This window comes from Lates calcarifer, linkage group LG4, assembly GCF_001640805.2.
Source record: "Lates calcarifer isolate ASB-BC8 linkage group LG4, TLL_Latcal_v3, whole genome shotgun sequence".
Classification (NCBI taxonomy): domain Eukaryota; kingdom Metazoa; phylum Chordata; class Actinopteri; family Centropomidae; genus Lates; species Lates calcarifer.
In genome coordinates this window covers 14,716,147-14,741,311 of record NC_066836.1, presented here as the reverse complement: position 1 = coordinate 14,741,311, position 25,165 = coordinate 14,716,147, and the positions used below count along the sequence as shown (strand labels likewise).

Below are 25,165 nucleotides of genomic sequence, written 5' to 3'. Positions count from 1 at the left end.
GATCAGCTGCTCAACCTCATGTTCATACTTGAATAAACAAAGACGATTACACCAGAAATTTCACAATAAGAGCTTTTTTGGAGCGTGAATCATATCCACCTGTGGGTTTAATTTCATATGACGGCAATTATTTTGACAAAATCGGGTCTTCTATGCTGAATATTTCTATCTCATGCGTCCGTTTAGTTGATATTATAGCAAAAAGTATTTATCGTTTTTGTGAATTCGAATAATTTATCATCTTTTAAGTAATTTCTATTTTGCTTTGGCAACCCTCCAACTGGCTGCTGAAAAATAAAAAATACATCTTAATCCTACATCTTTCGATAAAGGGCAAATGCATGTAATATCGAGCAAATTAATTCCTGTTTTAAGCAATGTAACTGCACAAACTACTGATTCTGATAACTAGTACAAGTCATTGTAATTAACGTTTAAAACACTTTGCTTCAACAAAGTTCAGATAATATCCTAAAAAAAAAAAACCCCTGTATCTGTCAATGTATGGCCAGTTTTATTAGTGCTGTAGATTCTTTGACATTTAAACTAAACTTGTAAAGGTTTCCCAGACTTGATCTAATATGTGTAATACTAGTTTGTATAACTAGTGTAATGCATTATCACATTATTTTGATGTAGTTATATGTAATCAATGTAATAGATAAATAGTAAAAGAGTCATTATTTGTGTCCCTCTGTCTCCCTCTGTGGCAGGACTCTGCAGGTTGTCTGTTCACTGAAGAGCCCAGACAAACATGATGAATGATCTCTCTTTGGCCTGATGGATTGAGATTTAAATGTGATGTGACATACGCCACATCCCTCCCCGAGATACTTCCAACTGAACAGTTGCTTTTCTCATTCACTCATATGACATTCATTTATTTCATTTTTATAAACTTGGAAGAACCCCTCAGACAAATGGATGTCAGCACTTATTATTCTCAATCATGAGGCCTTACAGTGACCTGATCTTCATCTCTCTCATGATCCTGATGACCTTAGCATTTGACAAAAGTTTTGTCATCTCCTCCAAAGTTTATTCAGTTGTGTGTGTTTGTGTGTGTGTGTGTGTGTGTGTGCTTATTGAGCAATAAGCAGTTTATGGTGGCTTTATGGCGTCTGACTGGAAGGCAGTGGAGAAGGCTGGCCAAATCTTATAGCGTTACTTTTGCTTTCACTCGTACAAGGGTGTGTGTGTGTGACTATTTTCAGCTACACATTTTTGCTGTTGTATTTGTTATGTACTCAGGCGCATTGGATATGAAATCAAACAATGGATATTCAGACTCATCACATTCAATTTTCTAATAATAATACACAGTGTTGTGTCTTCCTTGAGGAGACAGTCTTTAGTCAAGCATAAATAACAGCATAAATAACACAGACACCACCATGCAGAGTGCATATTAAACCCAGGAGTTTCATTCTGGCAAACTCATAGATGTTAATTAGCAGCAGATGATTTAATTTTCTAGTTATCTTTTCAGCCTGTTGCTGACGACTGCTGACTAAAGCTTTAACCCCTTAAACTGTTAAGGAGGGCAGGCTATAATTAAACTTTCAGCTCTTATCATTGAACTGCACTCAGTCAAATTATCTCAACAGAATTTTAATGTTTGGCATTAAAGGACCAATTTCAGTATGTTTGTTTAAGTTGGAGCTCTTTAACTCTATAAATTATGCCCACTTTGTTTTTAGTGACCATTTTTAAATGACTGCCACGAAGTTTCAGACTTTTGAAGTTATGTGTTTTCCCCCTATTTCATTTGTTCTGGTTTCCATTCATTACTGTATGCCATAAGAATATGCAGACACTTCAAACTTGATTGAGTTATACAGTCCTTCACTGTGTGGAAATGCAGTTTAAGTACAGAGACAGATTTGAAGACTGCATTGCAGTAACCTAAAACAGTAAAGTAACTTTACATTAAGGCAGACGTCACAGTGACGACTCAAACAAGTATCAAGAGTTTGCTCACAGATTTTCATAATGTATGGGCGATGAATGAAAACAGAAAGGAAAAATATCTTCAAGCACCTGGTACAGTCCTTTAATGTCAACACTTTTTACAGTCATGGTGAGTCATTTAAAATCAGTTATGAGTGGTGACATGCATCTGCACCTCTCTGTAATCATTGTCTAGCTGCATTCTCTTTGCAGCAGGTATTCAATATGAACAATAAAGTCATTCTATGTTTGAATTTTTATTTATAAAAGTCATAAATGTGTTGGAGCACAGTTAAACTGACAATAAAGAAAACAACAAATCAAACATTCTGCTTAGAATTATAATGTAAAATGGCAATAAAATAAATGGCATCCATACTGTAGTTTTTATTGCAGTAAATACTTTGCAAATGACCAAACCCAGTAGTTAATCTTGAAGTAATAAAAACTATGAGTGCAGAAATCTGTATAACAAATGTCTGAAACTAAAATGTACCTCTCCTACATTAATGTAACTAAACTGACAGTAACAGTCTTACCAGTTATTAACAATGATGGCAAAGAACAAATTAATCTGCTGTAATGAAAAGCAACGTTAAATAAATAAGTTATTTAAATACAGATTTATACTGCCATCGTCTGGAAGAAACGAGTAAAACAGGAAGAGAGTAAAACTGTAGTGAGAAAAATAACAATTATTCCAAAATGCTTAAATGTAAAAGAAAAAATGTGAGTTTCATCATGAAACAACATATGTGCAAACAGGTAACAGTCAATCTTATTTAGTAGAAATATTACTATTATTACTGGTTTCTTGACTCCAGGCAAAATGTGCACAGCATATAAACATACACCACAGTGACAGTGAAAATGGTAAAAATCTAAAGGGAATTACAGTCAGGCAGCAAGTCGACTGAATTGTTATGTCAATAAATTACCCAAATATTTGTTTTTAATGCATCACAGTCTCAAACATGTTTCTCTTCTCTTACCCTCAGAAGATTAATACACTATATTAGATGTCAGGCAAGCCAATGGCTGCATTTATATAAATGGTCAGGTGGTTCCAAGGTGTATCAGGTATAATATAATTTCAAATTGTCATTGATCTCAGCTCAGAATGACGGCTCACATTTGTTCTTCTTCAGTGAATAAACTACAAGTGCAGCTCAACCACCAAATACATATCAAACATACCACTACACTACATTAAGATCATTACAGTGAATATGGAATACTGTATATCCAAATGTATCCTAACTAATATTGTGTATCAGAACTGGCCAAACAGTGCTTTGAAAAGACAGACACCAAGTTCATGCACAACAATAGACTGAGTTCCATTTTCCTGTGTGTCTGGCCAATGGAAATTTGACCTTAATTTATCTTAAAATGTGTGTTTCTCAGAGTTTCATCCCAGATTTAGAAAAAAAAAAAAACTTTTTTGATCGTCTTGCAGGAAAAAGAGATGAGCTAAAAGTGTCAGAAAAATCTGATGAATTTAAAAGGAAAAGTATGACATTTTCAGAAATGGCCTTTCTTTTCAAGAGTTAGATAAGAAGGTGGATCCCACTCTGTAGCTGTCTCCTCTTTTCCTAGTCTTTATGCTCAGGTAAGTTAGCTGTCCGCTGGTGGTAGCCTCATACTTACCACACTGGCATGAGAGTGGTATCAGTCTTCTCATCTAGCTCTCTGCATAAGAGCAAATAAGCATTTTCCAAAATGCTGAAGTTTCCCTTTAATATATCATTTGTTCTGGAGCTGGTAGAACAAACTATTATAACCACTCCAAAGTGTGCCAGTGTAATAAAAGTGTGCCCATGACACTGTATGCTTTCCCAAAAACTTAAATTACTTAAAATCCAGGCACAATGCCCCAGTGCCCCAAATGAGTGAGGTAATGCACTGAATGGAAGGCTGCCAAATGAAACAGTGCAGTAGGTCCTCAGTTTCTATTTTCATTATCCTGCCTTCCTTTCCTCCTACCCTTCTATCAGGTAGTTCTCCTTTTTTCTGTTTGTATTGTCATTTATTCCCCCAGTTGCTCTCCTCTTCCCCATCAGGCTGGGGTGCTGTTCTCAGAGCAGACTGGCCAGGCTGGTTGTAGGTCCATTCTGAGGCTGAAACTGCCCAGGGGGGAGGCCGTCAGTCCACTGCAACACAACACATTACAACATTATTCTCCTTCAAAATCCAAGTTGACTGAGTCTGTCGCCTGAGTGCTGCTGCGCTTACACTAATGAGGTTGTGTTCAGGGAGGCTGCAGGCTGCAATGTGGTCCTGCAGGAGCTGCTGGGAGAAGTTCTGGTGCATCTGAGCCGCCTCGTGGGCATCCATGGTGTTTCCACAGGCCTTGTTCAGATCTGCTGGGGAACAGACTGTTGTGAATACTGATGACCGCAACAGCAGTTTTATGGTTAACGATTCTGAATCCCAACATCAGGTCCGCCCTTGAATACTTCAGTTGTGGCTACATTACTCTTTGGCGTATTGATATTACAACCGGAGCAGAAATGGGCATCTCTGCCTCCTCTGCCAGCACGAGTGCTGAATATTGGTGCACATTTGTTAGTTGGAAAATAAACCGCCTCTGCTGATCTGTACAAAAATAAAAAGTGACACAAAATATTTTTTATAGCGAAATTGTGTTGTGGTGTATAAAACGTTTTTTCTTCTGTGCAAGAAATATATCCAGGTCATGCTGTGGTGTGTTTGCATTTCCAAAACAGTTAAAGCATATAGCGATGGGTTTTGCCCTGTCAGCGGCTGAATCTAAAAATGGAAGTGTCAGACCCAAAAGTCCATTGCTACAAAAGAAAAATCAGAATAATATGGGTGGATTGCATTTGAATTTACTGCACAGCACATTTATATATTCTAGGTTGAAGTAGTTTTGTGACACTGCATGCACTTTCCTCTTGTGCCCCCATCAGGCCAAAACAGAAATTTATCTTCTAATTGGCAGACAGCAATGCCAGTTATGAATTTCACTCCTGAGATCAATTAATTATTATGTGATTAACAGTTCAGCTTGCCCGGGCTGCTAGCTAACATATTTTAGGTAACATAATAAAATACACCATCAACCTCAGCGTGAGTTACAAGGCTGAGTGACAGCTGTACCTTTGAGAAGTGCAGAGGACCACAGCTGCACAGACATGTCTGGGATCTTGCTGGCGAGCTGCATGGCAGGAACCACCATATTGTTACTTTCCTGGAGAAAATAAAGAGAACCAGACACGTAGTCAAGATCATATCTACGGTCCTAAGACAGAGGCACTACTGCATGTGGATAGTGTGTTTAGTGATTTGTGCATTTACCCTGTGGTTGCCCAAGACAAAAAAGATGTGGCCCAGTAGGACTAGCGAGCAAGCAGTCAGCCTGTTTAGATCCTCAGCATTTGACATCTTCAGGGTCTCCCTTAGAAATCTTCTGTTGATGCAAAATTACATGTAAAGCTTTCTTACTCTAAACTTGCAGAACATCAACACTTAAAAGGTGCTATATGTACATTGTTGCTATCACTACAGCTGCGTACTTAACAGTCTAAAAGAAACATTGCAACTTTTGCATCAAACTTCATTAGTTTACTCGCCAAGAGCTGCAGCCAGCAGTGGAGAGCAACACAAATTTTAACTCTTGTTTTGCTTCTATTTCTATCAGTTCTTTTCTTCTACTGAAGTTAGCATGCTAACCAGCTAGCCCTGTCCCATCTTGTAATACCACTTTGTCTGCCCTCAGTCCAAAAAGAGGGGAGTACTCTAACCTCCTGTCTTTGTCTTCTTGAGACAAAGATGACTGAAGCTCTTGGTAATTTAACATCTGTTAATGCTAATGTTAGCTATGTAGCAATAGTAAAAACTTACATAAGGCTCCTTTAATGTAAAGTTTACATTGCTCATAGGCAGAAGCTGTTCTTACTTGGCCTCATTGTAACGTCCCTGAAAGAAAGACAGGAGCCCTCTGATGTAAAACGCTGCAGCTCGGAGGCAATGAGAACTGGAAAAGTCAAAGTGACATTATTTTAAAATTCTGCAAAAAACATGACAAACTTATATGATGTGATATTTTCTCTGTAGTTACCTGACAGGAAAGTTGTGATCAGGGTTAATCCTCTCTAGAAGGCTGTACAGCTGTTGATTCAAAAGAGTGAGTTAGAATCAAAGAAAAGCAAAAACATATATATGTACATTTGTAAATGTTTAACTGCTGGGGGAAAGGAAATTCTGACCTCTTGATGTCTGTTCCCTTCCCGGATGTAGACGCTGGCCAGGTTGGTCACAATGAACGTCCACAGCTCCTGGTGAGTGGTCATCTAACAGAAAAAAAAGAGAGAGAGACAATACTGAGTCATTTAGGCCTCACACAACCAAAGGATTTATACACCAAACTATTCCCTTTTGAAATGTCAAAAACTGTTTACATTTATATTTTATGTTTTCAAGAAACAATACAAACCCACTTCAAGGGGTCAAAGTGGAAGACAATAACGGTATGAATATCACCTGTAGAGCAGCAGTGAACTGAGCCTCAGCGTTATCCATGCAGTTCACTGAGATACAGTAGAGGCCCTGGCAGAGAAACAGAGGAAACAGATGTGAATGGTTCATATTATGTGGGACAAATGCATCTTGTCAACAGTGAGCAGTTCTACTTTACACAGCAACCAAGGCCGATAAATGAAACCATAAACGGGAAACAAAGGGAAATGTTCAAACAACACATTAGCAGTATTCTGCCACATACGTCAATGCAGAGAGAGAGGTGATTATTGACCTCTGATAAAGGCTACAACATCATTTGTTGATGCCACAGCTGTATCTAGTCTCATTTGTGATTATGAGTTCTGTTCTGTAAAGGTGTGTGTTGTCTTTTCTTGTCGACTTACCAACAGTGTGTGAAGCTGGGCAACGTGATTTGTAAATAACCTGGGTGACTGCTGGCAAAGCTGACAAACCTGAGAAATCTAAACATAGACAAAGACCATCACAGTCTTAAACAAGACAACCTGCATAATAAACCGCCATTATTACTGAATCAACGCTGCTGTTCACAATCAGCAACTGTCTGGAAACAAACAGATTTTTCTCCAGAGCCGGTGACTCACCTCTTGTAAAGCTGTGGCCTTGTGTCCAGTGACGAGCCGGCACATGATGATGTGCTCCAGCAGGATGACTTGGAATGTGGACAGGATGGGGCTGCTGTCCAGCACTTGGAACACAACACAGATGGATCAGAGTAGATTCAACATCACTCACATCGGGGGGGGGGGGGGGGGGTCATCAGTGAGAGCATTCCAACAAACTTACTCTTCAGCTTCTCCAGCTGCATGAGAGCTTTGTCTGTGTACTTCTGTGCCTTCTCCAGGTAACCCGCCTGCATGGAGTGCATCACTGTCACCTTTTTGTATTGAAAAAAAAAAAGAAAAAACAAGACATATCTTGTTGCAGTTAAACAACACCAGACATTATGCTGTCAGAATAAATGTGACAAAACCTCACCAGGTACACGAGCACACACATGTGCTCTTTGGGCAGCCAGTGGAAGAGAGCTGCTGGATTAGTGGGAAGGATCTCATCATCATGGAGGGTGGAGATGGTCTGGATACACTGCTGAAGCTGCTTCAGGCACGGCTTCACACTCTTTACCTAAAGCCAGCGTACAGATGGGTAAGTGCCTGGCGTTGGCGTGACACTGGTTGCCAATAATGAGGCCATATGGATTTAGCTGTACCTGTCCAGCGTCCAGGTAGTGTGTGACCTGCAGCACGAGGAAGAAAACTCTGAGGGACTCCTTCTGGATGGGGTTTCCCTGCCAGTTCTCCACGATGGTCCCGCACAGCGTCAGCAGAGGGTGCACCTCACTCAGCTTCCGCTCCATCAGCAGCAGCTGTAGAGCCACAGATGCATATGAAGTTGACAGAATCGCATGGTAAAAAAAAAAAAAAAAAAAAAACACAGTTAAAATGTACGGTGCCTTTAATCAGCAGAGAATTGTTTAAACTTACCATCCCTTTACTCAATAAGAAGAGAGCTCTGTAGGAAAACAGAAGAACGTCAAAGTTAATCTGAGATAACGAGCATTCAAACGCAGATCAATATTAAACAAATCACTCTTACCGTGTGTATTCTGATCCCATGACTCTCGCATACTCCGCCCCAACTCCAAGGAGGTCACAGGCAGATACCAAGTCCTTCTCTAGTGCGTGTAATTGCTGAGAAGGAAACAACATCCCACACATAAATGCTTCAAATCCATTTACCAAATATGGATAAGTTTGTAAGACATGACATTTCCTTACAGCCAGCTGAAAAAGCAGTCTGCAGTGCCAGTAGGGAGTCTGCTGAGAGATCTGGATGGCCTTCCGCAACACTGGTTTGGCTGAGTCCACCAGGTTCTTGAAAACAGAGGCAAACAGGTGAGGTTATAATGACAGAGCAACACAACCAAGCGCCGCCTGCTACAGAAAGTACATCATTTTACTCAAGTTACATCCTAACCTGTTGAAACATTGCATTAAAGCTTCCCACCCACTACTTGTCACATTACATTATTACAGCAGGATGCACCTACCTGTTGACAATAGAACTCTGATAGGATACTGGCTGCTTCAAACTTGACATCTTCAAATTGAGAGATCTGACATAAATCATTAAGGAGGCTTTTTTCCCCACACCCCGTTACCAGCAGGGTTAGTGCCAAGGTAAACCGCGAACCAAAACATGCACATGATTTTGGGGATTTTTGGGGACTCAGAGGTCTCTCTCTCTCTCTCACACACACACACACCTTGTATTAATATGCATTTAACCGCATATCATTCAGAAAAAGGATACTTGTTGTGAAATGAACCACTGTGAGAAAAATAAGATCAATAAATATTAGAGTCAGCATCACAACGAGCATCAATTTTGACAGTGCTGGTGCAATGAATGAAAAAAAGCTTTACACACTGGACGCGTTTCTACTGTTTATGCCTTTCAGTGATTCATTTGTACCACAGCCCGGTGTCAGACGCTGTGGCTGCTGCTCACCGCTTTCTCCAGGTGAGTCTGGGCCAGCTCGCTGTTCTTTGTGTGGCGGTACAGCACCGAGCCCAGCTGCAGGTGAGTCCGGGCCTCGACCCTCGGAGGCGGCTTGAACTGAAACACCGCCTGCAGACAGTGGACGCACAGACGGATCTTCGGCGGACTAGACGTGCGGAAATGTTCTGCAAAGCCCAGCAGGGCCAGGTACCAGGGCTCCGGGGCCTCTGTGCTCGCTGCCATTTTGACTTGTCCGAAGACAAAACGACAACAAAAGATACCAGTTTACTGCTGGACCGACGTCCGCCTGACTTGGACCTCGGCTAGGCTACGGCTCACCTCTCTTGCGCTCTCTGCCTCAGTCATTTGCATGGGTCTGAATGCTAGCGCCAAGCTAGCCAGAAGAGGAGGACTTCCGGTTTGTTTTTCAAAATAAGATCACATGCGAGCCAATACGAACACAATATACGTTTTGTGTGATTTTGGTCATTGTAGCGACATGACACCGACAGCAAGGAAATATTTACGGCTATTCATACAGACAAGAGCAATTTTCAGCTAAAGATTAATTGACATGGCAGTTCACCTTGGGAATATTATAAGTTACTAAAATGCCTCGTTTACTTTGAAAGGAAAGTAGTCAAAATAAAACTCTCACTGAAAAAGTGCACGGTTACCTTCCATAAGATGTACATTCACAGAACATTGCCCTTTTTTATATTATACATATTTACTTGTCCTTTTGCTTGCCTAAACTAGTCATAGCCCCGGTAATATAACAAAGCTGATGAATTCGTTGTTTTCAAGTAAAACGGTCCTTTGTGGAACTAATGTTTTGCAGTCTATGTTCCCATGGAGCAAATGTACGAGTAGGACCTTTTGCGGAACTTGCTATTCACTTAAATTGTTCCGCACGATTCACGCCCCACTCCCGTTGCCGGGAGATGCAGGTAGAGCACAAAACCGACTACGCAAAGTGCGTAAATCGTGGCGGTGGTCTGTTCATTCATAATAGTGGAGAAGGCTGTGGAATCGGGGCGGTGGAATCAGGTAAGTGATTTGACTTATGTCTTTTAGAAATATATTCTATATAAGGGGGAACAATCCTTCATCACAACAGCTTTATTTAGCGGAGGCCTTGCAAATTTCAGCAGCAGCAACAGCAGAAGAAGAAACACAACATCCATTAGCTAACAGTAGCTATTACTAGCTGTCTTGGGGGATGTTTCTCATTGTATGACAACACCCTCATCACACTTCATTTCAGAGTGGAAAATCAACGAGGCAAAATGTCGAAACGGAGAATCACACAGGAAACTTTTGATGCAGCAGTCAAGGAAAACATGGAGGAGTTTGAGATGGATCCTGACGAAGCTTTGAGGGAGGCTGTGGAGCAGTTTGAGTCTCAAGGTAAATGTCACAGAAATCACAATATCCCAATGCTAATCCGTGCTGGTGGTAGTGAGCTTGAATATTTACTGTATGGGGGTGGAGCCAAGCAAGTTATGATCTACATAAACTTTAAGGGAGTATCAGAATGACACAAGTGAAACATACAAGAGCAAAATATCAGCAGGTCCATTTGTGCTTTGTACTTCTGTGGAGGTGAAATCATTGATGGATGGCTGCAGATGCCTCAGTCTCTTAAACACTCTAAATTATTTATCATGGCAGAGAAATGGTCTCTAGAGACACATCACTCTGGAGCCATGAGGTCTGATGATTATTGTCCATATTATTGAATTAACAATCAGAAAATATGTGGCCATTTTACAAAATCTGTTTTTACAGTGTGTAAATTTTTAATTTCCTCTTATTCCAAAATGACAAAAGCTAACTCATGAATACTTAGATCAATTAAACCTCTCTCAACAGCCTCACATACATCTCTGTACCTTTATGCAGAGTTTAAGAAGATAAAGTATTAAATAGCAACTTTTGTCTCCTTATTTCAACAATAAACTGGAGGCTTTTGTCTTGAATAGTGTTTCAGTTACTCTCACTCACAGTTAGACTGCAGTAAGACCTGTCCTAGTTTTGCAAATACTGTACTCTCTTGAGTTGGTAGTAGCTTCATCTATGTAAATTATTATGTTTTAATATTGTGTGTTAGATATTGTATTGTGTGTTAATGCTTTTACCCCGATCTTATGTGTGGATGCAGGTGTGGATCTCAGTTGTATAGTAAAATCTGTACCAGCTGCACCATCCGATGAGAAACAGGAAGAGCAAACACACGAGGTCTTACAGGTAAGTCCTGGCATGTTTTGTTCATAAGGAGTCTCTCACTTCCAAAATTTGTGCTGTCAAAATCTTGCTCTATGTCCACCTCATTTTTTGCTTCCAGGCTTTGGATGCTCTCCGAATTGGAAAAGACTCTGCCGGTGTCATGGAGGTGACGGCGGACATAAAATGCTTCACTGAGCAGTGCTTACTTGGATTTGCCCAGAGGTACCTGGCTGCCCAAAAAGACGCCTACCCCGTCATCCTGTCCTACTGCAAAAAGAGCATGGAGCAGCAGGAGGCTGTGTTGGCTGCTCTATCTGCTCTGGCTGCGCTGACAGATGGACAGCCGGATCTGTTGGATGCTGAGGGCCAGCAGTTCCTCTTGGATGTCCTCAAGAAGTACCAGGCGGATTCCTCTGTGACATGTGTCGCCATCTGCACTGTACGTCACTGCTGTTTGAAACATGAACAGAACAGGCAGGATTTGGTAAAAGGTGGAGTCTTGCCCCTGCTGACCGCTGCCATTACACAACACAGTGGGACTGCTGAGCTGGTGAAGGAGGCCTCTGTAGCTCTCAGGGTCTTGACCTTTGACGATGATGTAAGAGTTACATTTGGGCATGCTCACGAACACGCCAAGAGTATTGTTCTTGAGCACAATGGACTGAAGGTCTTAATTGAAGCTGCGAAAGGTAAGGCAGACTGATCACTGGTTCATTAGGGCTTTATCATAAGAGTCTCGGCCACCATGTTTTTTTTGTTTTTTTTCTAAATCAGATTCTGATCTCATGAGTGTAATTTCTCTATTTCTCATGTTCTTCCCTCACAGCTCACCTTGATAATATTTCTGTTCTGAGTGAGCTCTGTGCAACGTTGTCCCGTCTGGCTGTAAGGAACGAGTTCTGTCAAGACATCTGTGATTTGGGAGGATTAAAACTCATGATGACGTTGCTTGCAGACTGTTATGAGTCAGCGGTAGGTTACAACACCCCCCACCCCACCCCCACCCCCAAACAAACAAAACAGAGATTATCAACAAACGATCAACTGTCATGTTTGTTCTGCTCACTGGTTTTCCTCATGCAGGAGTTGGTTCGGCAGGTCCTAAGTGCAATACGAGCCGTAGCAGGAAATGATGATGTGAAAGACGCTGTTGTTAATGCTGGTGGAGTCCAGCTCATTGTCATTGCCATGAACAGACACATGAGCAACTCTGCTGTAAGTTAAATGTCATTTGATCTAGAATTTACCACAGATTTAGTCAGAGGTTTTTTTTTAATCTTAGGTTAGTTTTTGTTGTGTAAAATTGTGTTGATGTTGCGCTGTAGGTGTGTGAGAACGGCTGTGCGTGCCTCTCCGTCCTCGCTTTGCGTAAACCCAACAATTGCAAAGTCATCATGGAAAATGGAGGTGCCCTGGCTGCTGTGCAGGCTATGAAGACACATCCTGATGCGGTTAATGTGCAGGTTATATGAAGTAATTAATAATTAATATGTTAAAACAGGCCCTGTAACAGTGTGCCAGCTCTTTACGTCTCTGCTTTCTGTCTTTATGAACAGAAACAGGCATGTATGCTGTTGAGGAACCTTGTTGCACGTATGCGCAACTACAGCCAACCAATCCTGGAGATGGGAGCAGAGGCCCTGATAGCTCAGGCACTGAAGACCCATCAAGACTGTGGTGATGTGGGTAAAGCGGCTCTCAGAGATCTGGGGTGCCAGGTGGAGCTTCGAGAACTGTGGACTGGCAAACATGGCAGCCTCACCAACTGAAAGTAGAGGAGAGCTTCACTGAAGACCATACGCCCCTTGAATTGATGAATTTGCCTGAAAATACAGCTGCAGGAAGGTGACAGGTGTACACAGCCAGAAGCTAAAGCAGATGCATCTACTTAGCTAGACATATTTGTTCAGAGTAGTCGTTTGTGCAGTGCAAACAACCAAACCACCAATTCCACACAATGCCTCTAACAGGTTGAAAATACTTTCCAGCCTTTTTCCTGTTTTTGACAAGTAGAAAAACGTCATTGTAGTCCTGTTGTACATGTTTTATTTGCTATTAATATTTTCTTAATAATTTTTTTAGGTTGGATTTTATATCTGTAACATATTTATGTTAATGCAATGTGAAATGTAAATTTGCAGCATGGGTGAATATTTGCTGCTATGCAAATATTTCAGTTGCACTGTTTTGTGCAGTTTACTTAACTAAACATTTCCTTTATTTTCTTATTTGTTTATGCCTTATTACAGTGTAAAACTGAATTCTCTTATATTTAGACCAACCACTGACAACATTATATATACTCTGCATGACTATGGTAAAACTCACTTTTGGTGCATCACCTTTATCTTGCTGTGTGGCCGTATGTGTATCATTATTCACTGTGTTTGGTGAATCTGAGGCTACATTTTAAAGGCTAATTTAACCTCCAGTGTGTTTTTTTGATTTATTTACGGATCTATTAAACATCAGAGCAAGGTATAACATGTTAATTTGAAAACACGCTCTTAACATGCTCCTAAGATGTAAAAGACCAATATAAAGCACATAAAACGACATTATACAATAGTTTTTTCACCAAAACTACATTGCAGACTAAGCCAAGATGAATCGCCACATCATTACATACTTCACAGAGAAGGAAACATTCAGGGGGAACTATAGCAAGCCAACTTGTTGCCAAGTGTCTCCTGCTCACGCCCCCCTAACCGGCCTATCCAGGCCCGCCTCACTCAGACTTCATTTCCCACAATGCCGCTGCGCTCGTCCTTGTCAAACCTCACTGTGGTCAAGCTAACGTTCACAGCTCCAGGTCGCTGTCAGGAGTAGTAACGACAGAAATACAACAGCATGGACGGTGTCAGTCACCTGAAGTCATTGCTGGGCCAATGCATCTGAGACCTGTCTGAAACACAGTGCCTTCAACACCAGGAGACAATTTAACGAAGACTCAAAGTTCATTTTAATGTCTCCACAACGAGTGTAGTAATAATAACGTTAGAGTAGCGGCAAGCTAACAGCTAGCTAACGTTACTTAACCTGGTATTTAGCTAACTTAGAAACAGCCGCGGAAGAACCTGCGAACGACTTGAAATAACGCGCCGAGTGAAGGATTTAAAAGCACTAGAAATCTTCGCACCGGTCTCACATTTGCAAGGTAAGAAACCCAATATTTGTAACCAGTGACAGTTAGCTGGCTGCAAAGGGTGTTGTTGGTGGACAAGTTTCGACAAGACTGAGTGGCTGGTGCACCAGCTACTGAGACAGACGCGTGGTGACTGTTTTATTAATAATACGTGTGTAAATCTGGACAAATGCTGTTGAATTGTTACCATACCCTGTTCCAGCTTATTGCAGTGCCCAATATTAACACAAATAATATACCAACAGTATGACCTGCACAGGGACATAGTAGCATATGGTATAAAATAGTGTTACAAAACTATTACCCAACATGACACAACATTTAAAATAACAGGAGGACAAAATAACATAAACACCTTATAATATAATGCAGTTCACTACAGCAACATCACACTTTGGATTGTTATGAAATGTATAAAGCTGAAATAAGAAGTAGATTTTGTTTCAAGTCGACAGAAATTTGATTGCCAACAGTTGTGTAAATCGATTACTCATTAAAGTTACTTATCAAGCAGAAATGTCAAATGTGAGGCTTTGCTGCCATGGTTAATTTAATATCTATGGGTTTTTGGACAGTTGGTCCAGCAGTAAAAGCAATTTGAAGATGTTATTCTGATTATTATTTCCTGAAAATCTAACTAAACAGTTCATTGAAAAGTAATCCATACATTCATCAGTGATAATTGTTAGTTGCAGGCCTAGAAATTCATTGTCAGTTTCACAGAGGTAGTATTTTTTTGTGTGGCTGTTCAGTTTGACAAAGTGTGCCCATTACCTTGTCCACCCTGTATCTGCGTTTCAGGCAGTAGTTGTTGATATCTTGACACATTCACATTGCGAAACACATTGATATTTTACTAATGACCATTAGGTAACCCAGCTGAAAGGACAAGTTGGTCAGAGACATTTCCCACAAAAACAGCTCACTGCTGTGTATTTAACAGTGCTAATCCTCAGAGACAGCTCAACCTCTTCATTGCTATGTGTGTAGCATGGGAATGGGCTATTGAAACACAGATGACAAGAGGGACAACCAGACATAGCAAGCAATCAGGAACAAGGAACTGTAAAATGATATGCACAGAGAGGGAGGCTGTAAGGAGGGGTGAGGGACAGCCTGCGAGTAAGGACAGTGGGTGAAGTCAAAGAGGGACACATCAGGGGTCTAAGTGCTCATTTGAGAATCTGGTTTGAAGCCCTGTGTTGTACTGATGCCAATATTAGTTGCCCATGACTACCCAGCTCTTCAGCAGACCCTCTGTTTGCTCTTGGGCTTTCTCTCTCTCTCTCTTTTACTTTATCCTCTTCACTGCTGCCAAACTCCTCAAACTCTGATGTTTGTAAGTGGAACCTTTATCAATAACATGTAATTATTTAATAAATATTCATTATTTACTAGTTCTGGCCCTTGTTTTGAAGCTGGATCTAGTCTGTATTTAGCAAAGTATTACAGCTGTAGTATTTTACCAAAGAACACTTTAAAGCAAATTTTCACAAGCACATATATCAAAATGTTAGTTATGTTAGTTAAGATACAATATATTCAGACAAATTACAGTTATATGATATTACATTCATGACAGTTTGCAGGATTATAATTTATATTAAATATAAAAAATATAGTTTCTACAGCAGCAACAGCAAAGTTACTTTATAAACTTAATGATCTCTCTCTCTCTCTCTCTCTCTCTCTCTCTCTATCTCCCTGGAGGCAAATCTAATCCTTAAGTAAAATAAATAATATTCCTACCAACAGTATGTAGAGCACAGAAAATCTGTTGTGTAGATTGTATGTGTGTTACAAAATGATAAATCAAAAAAGTAAATAGTGTGATTATTATCCATGCAAATAATCATTGCAGCTTCACAAAAATACACACACCAACTTAATACACATTTCCTGTTATTAAAAGTAAAGATGGTTTGAACAATGATTGATTGTGAAACTTATGCAGTATTTAACAATGGAGCCTGTGGGGGTTGAAAAACATGCAGACTTTCTTTGTGTGTAAGGGTTATAAGATCACCCCAGACAAAGTTCATGTCATGTTAGTTTTCATTGACTAGGCCTGATTATACAAAGATGTGGTAATAATACTGTGGTTCTGGTTTGTTAGCCGGGGGGAAGGGTGCAGTGGTGTTCTTGTTTTGTTTTGGGTTTTTTTCTGTTCTGCTCAAACAGACACCTTTCACCTACAAGCCCTCATCTCATCTCCCACTAGAGACTGGGTGTAACTTGCTGTTGCTCTGCTTTACTCAGTCTTTTTATAGCTCTCATAGGTGTGGGAGTTGGTTATAGGTAACTGGATTATTCTCCAGGTAACTATTTACTGGAGGAGCATACTGTATTTACAGTTTCTTTTCTAAAGATAACCAGCCTCTGCTAGTCATCGCTTGCTGACACTGGTTTAGTCAGCAGAGAGAAATGACTAAACCATAATTTCTCTGTTAGTGGGTTTATACAGAGCCAGACTTGAATGTTTCACTACACATGACCACCCAATGAACCCACTGCTGAAAGCAAAATCAAGTCACCTTAACTTTTGCAGTTCACCATAGTCAGAGAGTCAGAGTCATGCTTGTCACTTGAGCTTGCAGTGGTTCCCTGAATGTAACATGGGTCCAAACTTAGCCACCTGAATGTCTTGCTAAGCTAAAAAAGTAACTTCTTGTTTCTAATCCTGGCCCTCCCTTCTCTGTAGCTCTCAGGGCCTGGTGTTGCAGCCCCTCCAGTGGTTGACTTCATGAGTGTGCCCAGCGACAGCCGTGCCTAGTCCTCGGGGATGGGGAATGGAGTCCAGGAACAACGGGCATCACTCACACAGGGAGAAGTGCTGCCGCTGGCCTCCTCCACTCAGTCAGAAGTGAGCTACATTTTATAGACACAAGTCTATGTGTTATATAGATTTTTTTTTTTTTTTTTTCTGCGTTGCAGCTCAGTTTTAATCTGTGAATTTGAATCACTTGTCTCATTCAGAGACAAACAATAGAGCTGCTTGATTACCACTGAATACTGGAACAACGTCTAGGACAGATTGTGACTCTCTAGTTGTCATTGTCTGTGTTTTATCTGTGTCTTTAGTTGAAGGGAATTCATTTGTGCTGTTTAATCATGTATGCTTCCCTTTGCTAGCTGCACCCCTGTATTGAATGTGACAGAGATGAACTGAGCTGAGTTTAGTAGCTTCGTGGTCTCCTCTTTGTCTTTGGTTCATTTAAGGACATCTGCTCTCATTTGTAAGCTTTTGTGAGCTGAGCTGGTAGGTCAGTTGTCATCTATTATCCTTGCGTAACTGCGGCTTAATGATCAACAGCATTTCAAACACAACTCTGTTCACGAAAGGATGCAGTTTTTACAGGATTCACTCTGTTGGTGTTGGTGACCTCAAATGCAATTCCTCCATCTCTGTGCAGGGCCTGAAGCACACCCGGTCTGTCCTCAACTCGCTCTTCTCGGGGGCTTTAGCAGGAGCTGTGGCCAAGACAGCTGTCGCCCCACTGGACAGGACTAAAATCATCTTCCAAGGCAAGTTGGATGCTCTGCTGACCTAACACTGTTTTTAAAGATTACAGATGACCCAATTTGATGACACAGAATTATTTCTTGACTCTTATATTTTAACTTCATTGCTACAATTTGTACAATGTGAATGCTAGAAAATGTGTTTTTGGTTTTACTGATATGACACTAAGTGTACTGTAAAAAAGACTGTACGCATGTCATTTATGTTGTACATATGTTTTGTTTTTCAGTGTCTTCAGCACGATTCTCTGCTAAGGTGGGTTTGAGTTGAAGAGCATTGTACATTTTTATGCCGGATGCTTCTCATTCACATGCAGGAAGTTAATTCTTACATAGTTTTGTGTAATAAACTAATAAAAAGAACTTGCAATTTACTGTACATTTATTAACATCTAAATATCTAAAATTGATTATCATCATTCATTCTAAGTATGTGTGTTTACATGTGCACATTGTATTGCAGGAGGCCTACCGGTTGATCTACCGCACCTACCTGAAAGATGGCTTCTTCAGCCTGTGGAGGGGGAACTCTGCCACCATGGTACGAGTCATCCCATACGCTGCCATCCAGTTCTGTGCACACGAGCAGTACAAGAGGCTGCTGGGAGGCTACTATGGCTTTCAGGGGAAGTAAGTGTCTGTTAATACTGCTAGAATTGATACTCAGGCGTTGGCTGTTGAGACACAGCCTAAGATTTTCTTAAAAGGTTGATGTTCATTTGTTTTCCTCTCTGTGTCAGAGCCCTGCCTCCGTTCCCAAGATTACTGGCTGGATCTATGGCTGGTACCACAGCAGCCATGCTAACCTATCCTCTAGACATGGTACGAGCTCGGATGGCCGTAACACCAAAGGAAATGTAAGGACATAAGGACTGCTGAAACACATCATCAGTGAATATTATGGCACAAGGTTGAGGTTATGGGATGAAATCTGAAATATTTTGAAAGCATGTCAAAAGTCATGACACCACACAGCAAACCAAAACCAAATCTAGTACAAAAATCCTCCATAGCATTAAGTATTTTTCTATGAGCTCTAAGGTCTGTTCGGGATGATGCTGCTGTCACTGACACCTGTGTTCATTACTAAAGACTTGACAGATGTTTTACAGTTTGACAGTCAGAAAATGGAGGGAGCTGTGACCAAGACAGCTATTGCTGTGAGGCCACCAAAATAAATGTCAGTCAAACGTTTTTCTCATGACTACCTGTCTCCATGAGGAAGGCAGCTGAGGTAGTTGGTGTTCCTGTCTTGCCTGTCATGGGCTTTACACAGTGCTGTTGACCTTGGTTCAGTCAAAATCTATAAGCTCTGAGATCCTTTTTGGATCTTTGTGTATGTGTGTGTTTTTATGTTTTGTATTTTGTTTCCCTGTTTTAGGTACAGTAACATTCTGCATGTGTTTGTGCGGATCTCTCGAGAGGAGGGTCTGAAGACACTGTATCGAGGTTTTACTCCCACCATGCTGGGTGTTATTCCCTACGCTGGTCTCAGCTTCTTTACCTATGAAACACTGAAGAAGTTACACGCCGGTAATGCGCTTCCACTGCCTTTCTACGTCTACAGCCCCAGTCTTTGATACCTAAAGTGTATGTTGCATATGTAAAATACTAATGAATTGCACTTCTTTACACCCTCCCCTTCCATATAGAGCGCAGCGGGCGCCCACAGCCCTACTCGTATGAACGTCTGGCATTCGGGGCCTGCGCTGGTCTCATCGGCCAGTCGGCGTCATATCCTCTGGATGTGGTGCGACGGCGCATGCAGACAGCGGGAGTCACAGGTCACACGTACGGCACCATCCTGGGCACCATGAAGGAGATCATGTCGGAGGAGGGGGTCATCCGTGGACTCTACAAAGGTCTCAGTATGAACTGGGTCAAAGGGCCCATTGCGGTGGGGATCAGCTTCACCACCTTTGACCTTACTCAGATTCTCCTTAGGAAGCTGCATCAGATGGGCTATTCAGCTCGATAGTAGAGAGTGGAAAACACAAGTGGGATAGCACAAGATTCCCATAAGCCCTCTGAAGAGAAACAAAGAGGGGGAGGTAAGAGAGTGAAGAGTGTGTATCGCTGGACAGACGCAAACACACACTGGCTCAGGATGCGTGGGTAATGTTAATGTACTCTCTCGCTTTATCTGTTTGAAAAAGGGGATACACAGTCCCTATAGGTGTGAGGTAGCATGTAGGGTGGTACTGTGTACCTGTACACACTGTCGTCATGTACATCGAAGTGCAATATGCTCAGTGAATTTACCCGTGTATGTGTGTACACATATATTATAATGCTCCTGCCCTCGTGGACCAGGCCTGTGAGTGTATTTATCAATCAGAGAGTTCAGAGGTTCATACACACTGACGTCTCTCAGCTGCCTTGTGTGTCTGCTTAACACTGACACCTTCCAATGCAATGCAGGTTGCCACTCATTAGCTAATGACTTTGAAGATGCATTTGATTTGATAAGAGTAAAGTTGCCCCCTTGAGATTTGTTTTGATGTGAGTGAGTTTGTTTTAAGGTATATACCAAAGGTTAGGATGTGAGCTAGCTGCACATTATATGTATTAGTGGTGTTTAAGCACAAACGAGCAACGTTCTTGTCCAGCACAGAGGTAACTGTGTCTTTACTGCCATTGAATAGTTAGTTTTTGTTTGAGTTGAAGATAGAGAAATCTCTCTGAATCTAGTATCTTTAAGTGGAGCTCCAGAACACAGACTAAATTCACAGACTTTTATTTGGAATTAAACTAAAGCGCTGACAGCAGACAGATGATCTCTATTTTATGCCAGTGCCAGGAGATATGAAGTATAAAGAGTGCCCATATTATTTTATATTTGCTGTCACTATAATCACATCATGGGCTTTTTAAAAGATTGTCAGTAGTGATAGACAGCTTTGTTTTCTTAATAACATATATAACACATATAATTACATCAAACAGTTTGTTGGTTTCTTTTCCAAATGTGCGATCATAGACACTGATTTAACAGTTAAGGAACACCTGCACAGTCTAATGTAATCCAGTACAACAGCTCTGCAGTGAATACAACCTTTGTGAAGTTTACAGTGGCTCATTGTTGACACAGTGTGAGAGGTGCTGCTTTAAGTATAGTACTTTTAATGATATAGTTTTTGACTACATTATATTGACAGGTGTTTCTACTATTTCTCATCCTCATGTGTGTGTCTCCTATAATGGACACACACACACACACACACACACACACACACACACACACACACAGAGTCCCGTACACAGTATACAAATGTCTTCCATTTGCTGTCAGTATAGCTGCTGCAGGATCTGTCTCTTCATGGCTTTGCTGCCACTCATGCCTGTTTTGTTTAAAACGTGGCAAACGCTGGTTCAGATTTTGACAGGTCATGGAATTAATGCACAAACTTCTAGTTAGGTTGGATTCATGACGTAGATCTGTATCAGTACTTGTTAATGAACTAACTGAACTGGAAATATGCACACATCATTCGGGTTCTCTGTTACAGGCATAATTCAATACCTTTTAGCGTTCTCAGTATTGAACTTTACCTCAGCACATAATGAAAATGTTGGAATTTTCACATATCGATGTGTTCTGTGGAGTAGTGTCAAAAATGTGCACAGTTTTCATTTGACTGTTTGTGAAACAGTTTAAACAGTATTGATGCAGGCTTACGGTCACTGAGGAGTGTCAATAGTTTCTATACTTAGACCGTACATACCGAGGCTGGGGTGGTTGGGCGAGTTGAGCTGAGTGAACAGCTGGATGCAGAGCCAAATGGAGCAGAGGGCAGGAAGTGTCTTCTGTACCAGAATAAACAGGTGTGAGGATCTCAACTGAAACTCAGCAGTTAGTTTAAGAAAAAAATCTTGTGTTTTCTATTTTCAATAATCGATTGGTTAACACTCCACTAAGGCTGCACAAATGATTTTGTTGTTGCTTAATCTTTAAATAATTTAATTTGAATAATCACCAGAAAAATGTCCAGAACGCTCACTAGAGCCCAGAGTAATGCCTTAACACTGCTTTAGTCCTCTGACCAACATACGATATTATATGATATTTCACTTTGTGGGATATGAACATGTTTAAAATCAGAAACTATCTGATCAAATAATAAGTAAAGAAGAGTATGCATTCTTTGTCTGCTTTTGGTATTTCACAGATTTCAGCACTCGCTACTTGGGACACTTTTTGGTCAGAACCAAAACATTATGAAATGTGATACTCAGCTCTATTCAGTAATTTACCACAGTCTCATCCCCTATTCATTAAACTTTCAACGCTTCTTTAACCCACCTCTGTCTTATCATCTTCCTCTCATCTGTCTGTTCATGGATGTTGTGATACTTTTCCTCATTGTCCAGTGAATCAGGAGAAATGTAGCGTTCAGGTGACACAGTTGAACCAGACTGAACTCACATCAGCAAACAGTGGAGAACTTTGATCCACTTGGGTTCACAGCAAAGCAGTAGATACAAGTTTAGTCTTTTGATAATATCAATTAGTTATCTTTATCCCTCACCTTAGGTAGCAGGAGGGAAATCTGTGTAACTAAGCTTAGCTGAAATCTGCACATGTTCTGAGCTGACATTTTAAAAAGTGCTGCTTAGTTGAAAACATACAGCAACTGAAAGCTGAGTGAAGGACAGTCACTGACTCTTAAGTGCCTCGCAAGGAATAGTAAAGTTTTTACTATGACTGAGCTACTTCTACTAACCTTTTTGAAGGTTGCTTCCATTTTCTAGCCTTGCTTCGGTCTTGAAGTCACAAAATATTCAAGGAGCAACAGATGGTTGGTTTGGAGTTTGGGGGCTTGTTAGACCTCTGTGACTGAATGTATTACTTCAGGTGCAGATTTTGTACATGAATTTAGTAAAACTGACAAACTGATTCTCCTAGCAGAGTCAGTTGCTCCATTCCAACTCGTTTGATTTTAGGAATGTAAGATGATGATTTAGAAGTACATTTTATGGTTATTTGTACATTGATTTCAACTGGAAGAACGTAAAGAACATTGTGATGTTGTTATCTCTCTGTTGATGTACCAGTAGATCAAAGGATGAAATACACTGATGATGAAATACACTATAGTAGCGACAGTCTAACAAACCTGGTCAAACTCCTAGACAATCATTAAATGCCAAAAGGTTTTATGTTTTGTATTTGTTTCAAAATAAAAGTATGATTTTTGTTGAGAACCTGACAGTGACTTAATAAGAGGGAATACTGACACACTACAACAACAAACTGGTTTATTATTTGCTCTAATAAAAGCAAATGGACTTGTTTTAACCCTATTTGTGGGTAATCCAGACAAAAAACAGACATGCAGACATACAATGCTACTGTGTTTGCATGTTACAACAGATCACCTTGTATGTTTTTGTTTCAGTGCAGCAGTGATGCAACGGCTGTTTTGTAAATCCCAGTGATTTGTGCCAACTGAATGTAAACGTACCTATTAATGCCACACCCTGTGTCCAGTCTGTTGTGTTGATGGTGTATCTGTAGGAAAGTTTTGAAATATCAAATTCTCTAATAAAACTGGATGTTGACAACAGATTGATGCTTGTTTATTTCATGGTGTTTTTGTGCTTGTGGAGGTTGGTATCTGAATTCAATTGTAGATACAAAATGTTCAGTGTGATCCTCAAATACCTGATTGAACATCCGAAATCCAACATGCATTCAATCATTACAATGTAACAATAAATAGCCTGAAATATAGTACTTGTTTGATACATTAAATGAATAATGCACTGTCAATTGAGAATTTTTTTTTAAAAAAAATACAGTAAGTAAGAGAAAATGAGTGATTAAGTGATTAATAAAAAAAAATGCTTGATGCACCAAAGGTTATTGCACTTATTTACTGGCTTGTTAATATTCGGGACCCAAAGTGACACAGAATATAAATAAGATACATTTTTAAAAGGTGTGTAATTTTTATACTGATATTAATCAGTATGAAAGTTAATAAACGTAGGTGTTGAAATCGATACATAAAGGTGGAACTATTTGTACACAAATATGTATATTAATAAATATGTTAATAATTGATTAAGTAAATTAATATACAAAATAAACCTGAAAATTTTCAATATACTTAAAAACATTTATTATTAATTTATCATTACATCTGAGCCCTGACAAACACACACACACCTACATAGATAGATGAATAGATGAGAAATATGATAATTATCATAATAATGAATATATATATTTGTCATTTCTGTAATTAATACAGAAATAAATTCTATATTTCTGAATCAATATCTACATCTACGTTTTAAGAAATCAATTGTCTATTGTCTATTAAGCTAATTTGGGAATTTTTGTTTGATCATGCACATTTCTTTATTCATTTCCCGCGTCACTTTTGAGCCCCCATACATAACAAGGCGTCTTTGTTTACACTAAGGACACATTGTATGTAGTGACATCCAATGACCACTGGAGGGCGCTCCATCCTCAAGAATGAGTACTCCTCCGGCTGTAGTTCCTCTTGTGGTCGGTAGGTGGCGGTGCAGCGCAGCTCTGAGAGCTGAGGGAAGGAGGTGAGCTGGGTCAGACGGTGCTGTTTCTCTGCCTGAGGCCCTGCAGGCGCTTTGAACTTGACCGTGAACGCAACACAGGAACACATCAACCCGAGGATTCAATTAACAAACAAAACAGACGAATTAACGAAAGGGAATTATATTAATAGAATACAGAGGGTGTCTGAGGGCAAATTTAGATTAATCTTTATTTTGTTGAGATAAAACGAATGAGTATTTTATTTACAAGTGATTTCACAGAGTCTCAGTCAGGAGGAATATTTGGTTTGGTTTTGTGTTTTAACCGGACAGGCAGCTCGGACCACACTCTTTGTGCAAAGATTTCTGGGAACGTGGGAGGAAAAAAAGCTGTGGAAGAAAGGAGCTATAGGGAAGATAGAGGACTAATTAGAGACTGAAGGAGGGAGGGATGGACGGAGGCTGTCAGAGGATGTGGTTGCTATAGATACTTGGCATGATGCCAGGTGGAGGCAGCGCCAATTTGCATTTATTCAGATGATGGCTGCTCTCTCTCTCTGTTCTCTGAAATAAAAGCAGCCATTTCTTCCATTTTAATTTCTTCTATTTCAAGTGTATCCCTAATAATTCTATTTAACTATGAAGCAAGTTTTTTTTAATGCAAACCCAGTGAAACTGATTCATAAATACAAAACATTAACCTACTTATGCCTGATGAAAAATACATGTGCTGTATTGGGGTGTTTTTATTTAATGGTGCCAAAAAAA

At 40.3% G+C, this 25,165-nt stretch overlaps 3 protein-coding genes across 4 annotated transcripts; 2 read left to right on the top strand and 1 right to left on the bottom strand.

Annotated features, from left to right (window-relative positions):
* Nucleotides 1-2,031: 2,031 nt before the first annotated feature.
* mau2 (MAU2 sister chromatid cohesion factor) lies at nucleotides 2,032-9,563 on the bottom strand. Of its 2 annotated transcripts, XM_018676887.2 has the most exons (19): nucleotides 8,986-9,562; nucleotides 8,788-8,805; nucleotides 8,525-8,590; nucleotides 8,253-8,348; nucleotides 8,071-8,165; nucleotides 7,959-7,986; nucleotides 7,685-7,840; nucleotides 7,453-7,599; nucleotides 7,261-7,351; nucleotides 7,059-7,162; nucleotides 6,840-6,917; nucleotides 6,457-6,522; nucleotides 6,183-6,266; nucleotides 6,035-6,084; nucleotides 5,873-5,950; nucleotides 5,272-5,383; nucleotides 5,074-5,164; nucleotides 4,186-4,313; nucleotides 2,032-4,103 (listed from the first exon to the last, which is right to left on the bottom strand). In XM_018676887.2, the coding sequence occupies exons 1-19, from the start codon at nucleotides 9,217-9,219 to the stop codon at nucleotides 4,029-4,031; spliced, it is 1,797 nt and encodes a 598-aa protein (XP_018532403.1). In that variant the 5' UTR covers nucleotides 9,220-9,562; the 3' UTR covers nucleotides 2,032-4,028. The 2 variants fall into 2 exon arrangements, with proteins under 2 accessions (XP_018532403.1, XP_050926034.1); XM_051070077.1 differs by lacking the exons at nucleotides 8,525-8,590; nucleotides 8,788-8,805 and having other exon boundaries at nucleotides 8,986-9,563.
* Nucleotides 9,564-9,873: 310 nt separating this feature from the next.
* On the top strand, nucleotides 9,874-13,636 carry armc6 (armadillo repeat containing 6). The gene is made up of 8 exons (XM_018676889.2): nucleotides 9,874-10,026; nucleotides 10,244-10,386; nucleotides 11,141-11,226; nucleotides 11,324-11,894; nucleotides 12,032-12,177; nucleotides 12,289-12,420; nucleotides 12,531-12,668; nucleotides 12,762-13,636. Exons 2-8 carry the CDS (start codon nucleotides 10,266-10,268, stop codon nucleotides 12,972-12,974), a joined length of 1,407 nt encoding a protein of 468 aa, XP_018532405.1. The 5' UTR covers nucleotides 9,874-10,026; nucleotides 10,244-10,265; the 3' UTR covers nucleotides 12,975-13,636.
* A 337-nt stretch (nucleotides 13,637-13,973) lies between these two features.
* LOC108883574 (mitochondrial coenzyme A transporter SLC25A42) lies at nucleotides 13,974-23,439 on the top strand. The gene is made up of 8 exons (XM_018676891.2): nucleotides 13,974-14,362; nucleotides 17,052-17,213; nucleotides 17,764-17,875; nucleotides 18,103-18,128; nucleotides 18,336-18,502; nucleotides 18,613-18,729; nucleotides 19,254-19,405; nucleotides 19,525-23,439. Exons 2-8 carry the CDS (start codon nucleotides 17,133-17,135, stop codon nucleotides 19,848-19,850), a joined length of 981 nt encoding a protein of 326 aa, XP_018532407.1. The 5' UTR covers nucleotides 13,974-14,362; nucleotides 17,052-17,132; the 3' UTR covers nucleotides 19,851-23,439.
* Nucleotides 23,440-25,165: the final 1,726 nt, after the last annotated feature.

Excerpts from the sequence above, each read along its gene's own strand:
- mau2 (XM_018676887.2), bottom strand. The coding sequence starts at position 9,219 with ATGGCAGCGAGCACAGAGGCCCCGGAGCCCTGGTACCTGGCCCTGCTG. Across the intron at positions 8,349-8,524 it reads CAGAGTTCTATTGTCAACAG|AACCTGGTGGACTCAGCCAA; the intron begins GTAGGTGCATCC and ends TCTGTTTTCAAG. Across the intron at positions 6,267-6,456 it reads AGTTCACTGCTGCTCTACAG|ATGACCACTCACCAGGAGCT; the intron begins GTGATATTCATA and ends TTTTTCTGTTAG.
- armc6 (XM_018676889.2), top strand. The coding sequence starts at position 10,266 with ATGTCGAAACGGAGAATCACACAGGAAACTTTTGATGCAGCAGTCAAG. Across the intron at positions 11,227-11,323 it reads AAACACACGAGGTCTTACAG|GCTTTGGATGCTCTCCGAAT; the intron begins GTAAGTCCTGGC and ends TTTTGCTTCCAG. Across the intron at positions 12,669-12,761 it reads CTGATGCGGTTAATGTGCAG|AAACAGGCATGTATGCTGTT; the intron begins GTTATATGAAGT and ends CTTTATGAACAG.
- LOC108883574 (XM_018676891.2), top strand. The coding sequence starts at position 17,133 with ATGGGGAATGGAGTCCAGGAACAACGGGCATCACTCACACAGGGAGAA. Across the intron at positions 17,214-17,763 it reads CCTCCTCCACTCAGTCAGAA|GGCCTGAAGCACACCCGGTC; the intron begins GTGAGCTACATT and ends ATCTCTGTGCAG. Across the intron at positions 17,876-18,102 it reads GACTAAAATCATCTTCCAAG|TGTCTTCAGCACGATTCTCT; the intron begins GCAAGTTGGATG and ends TTTGTTTTTCAG.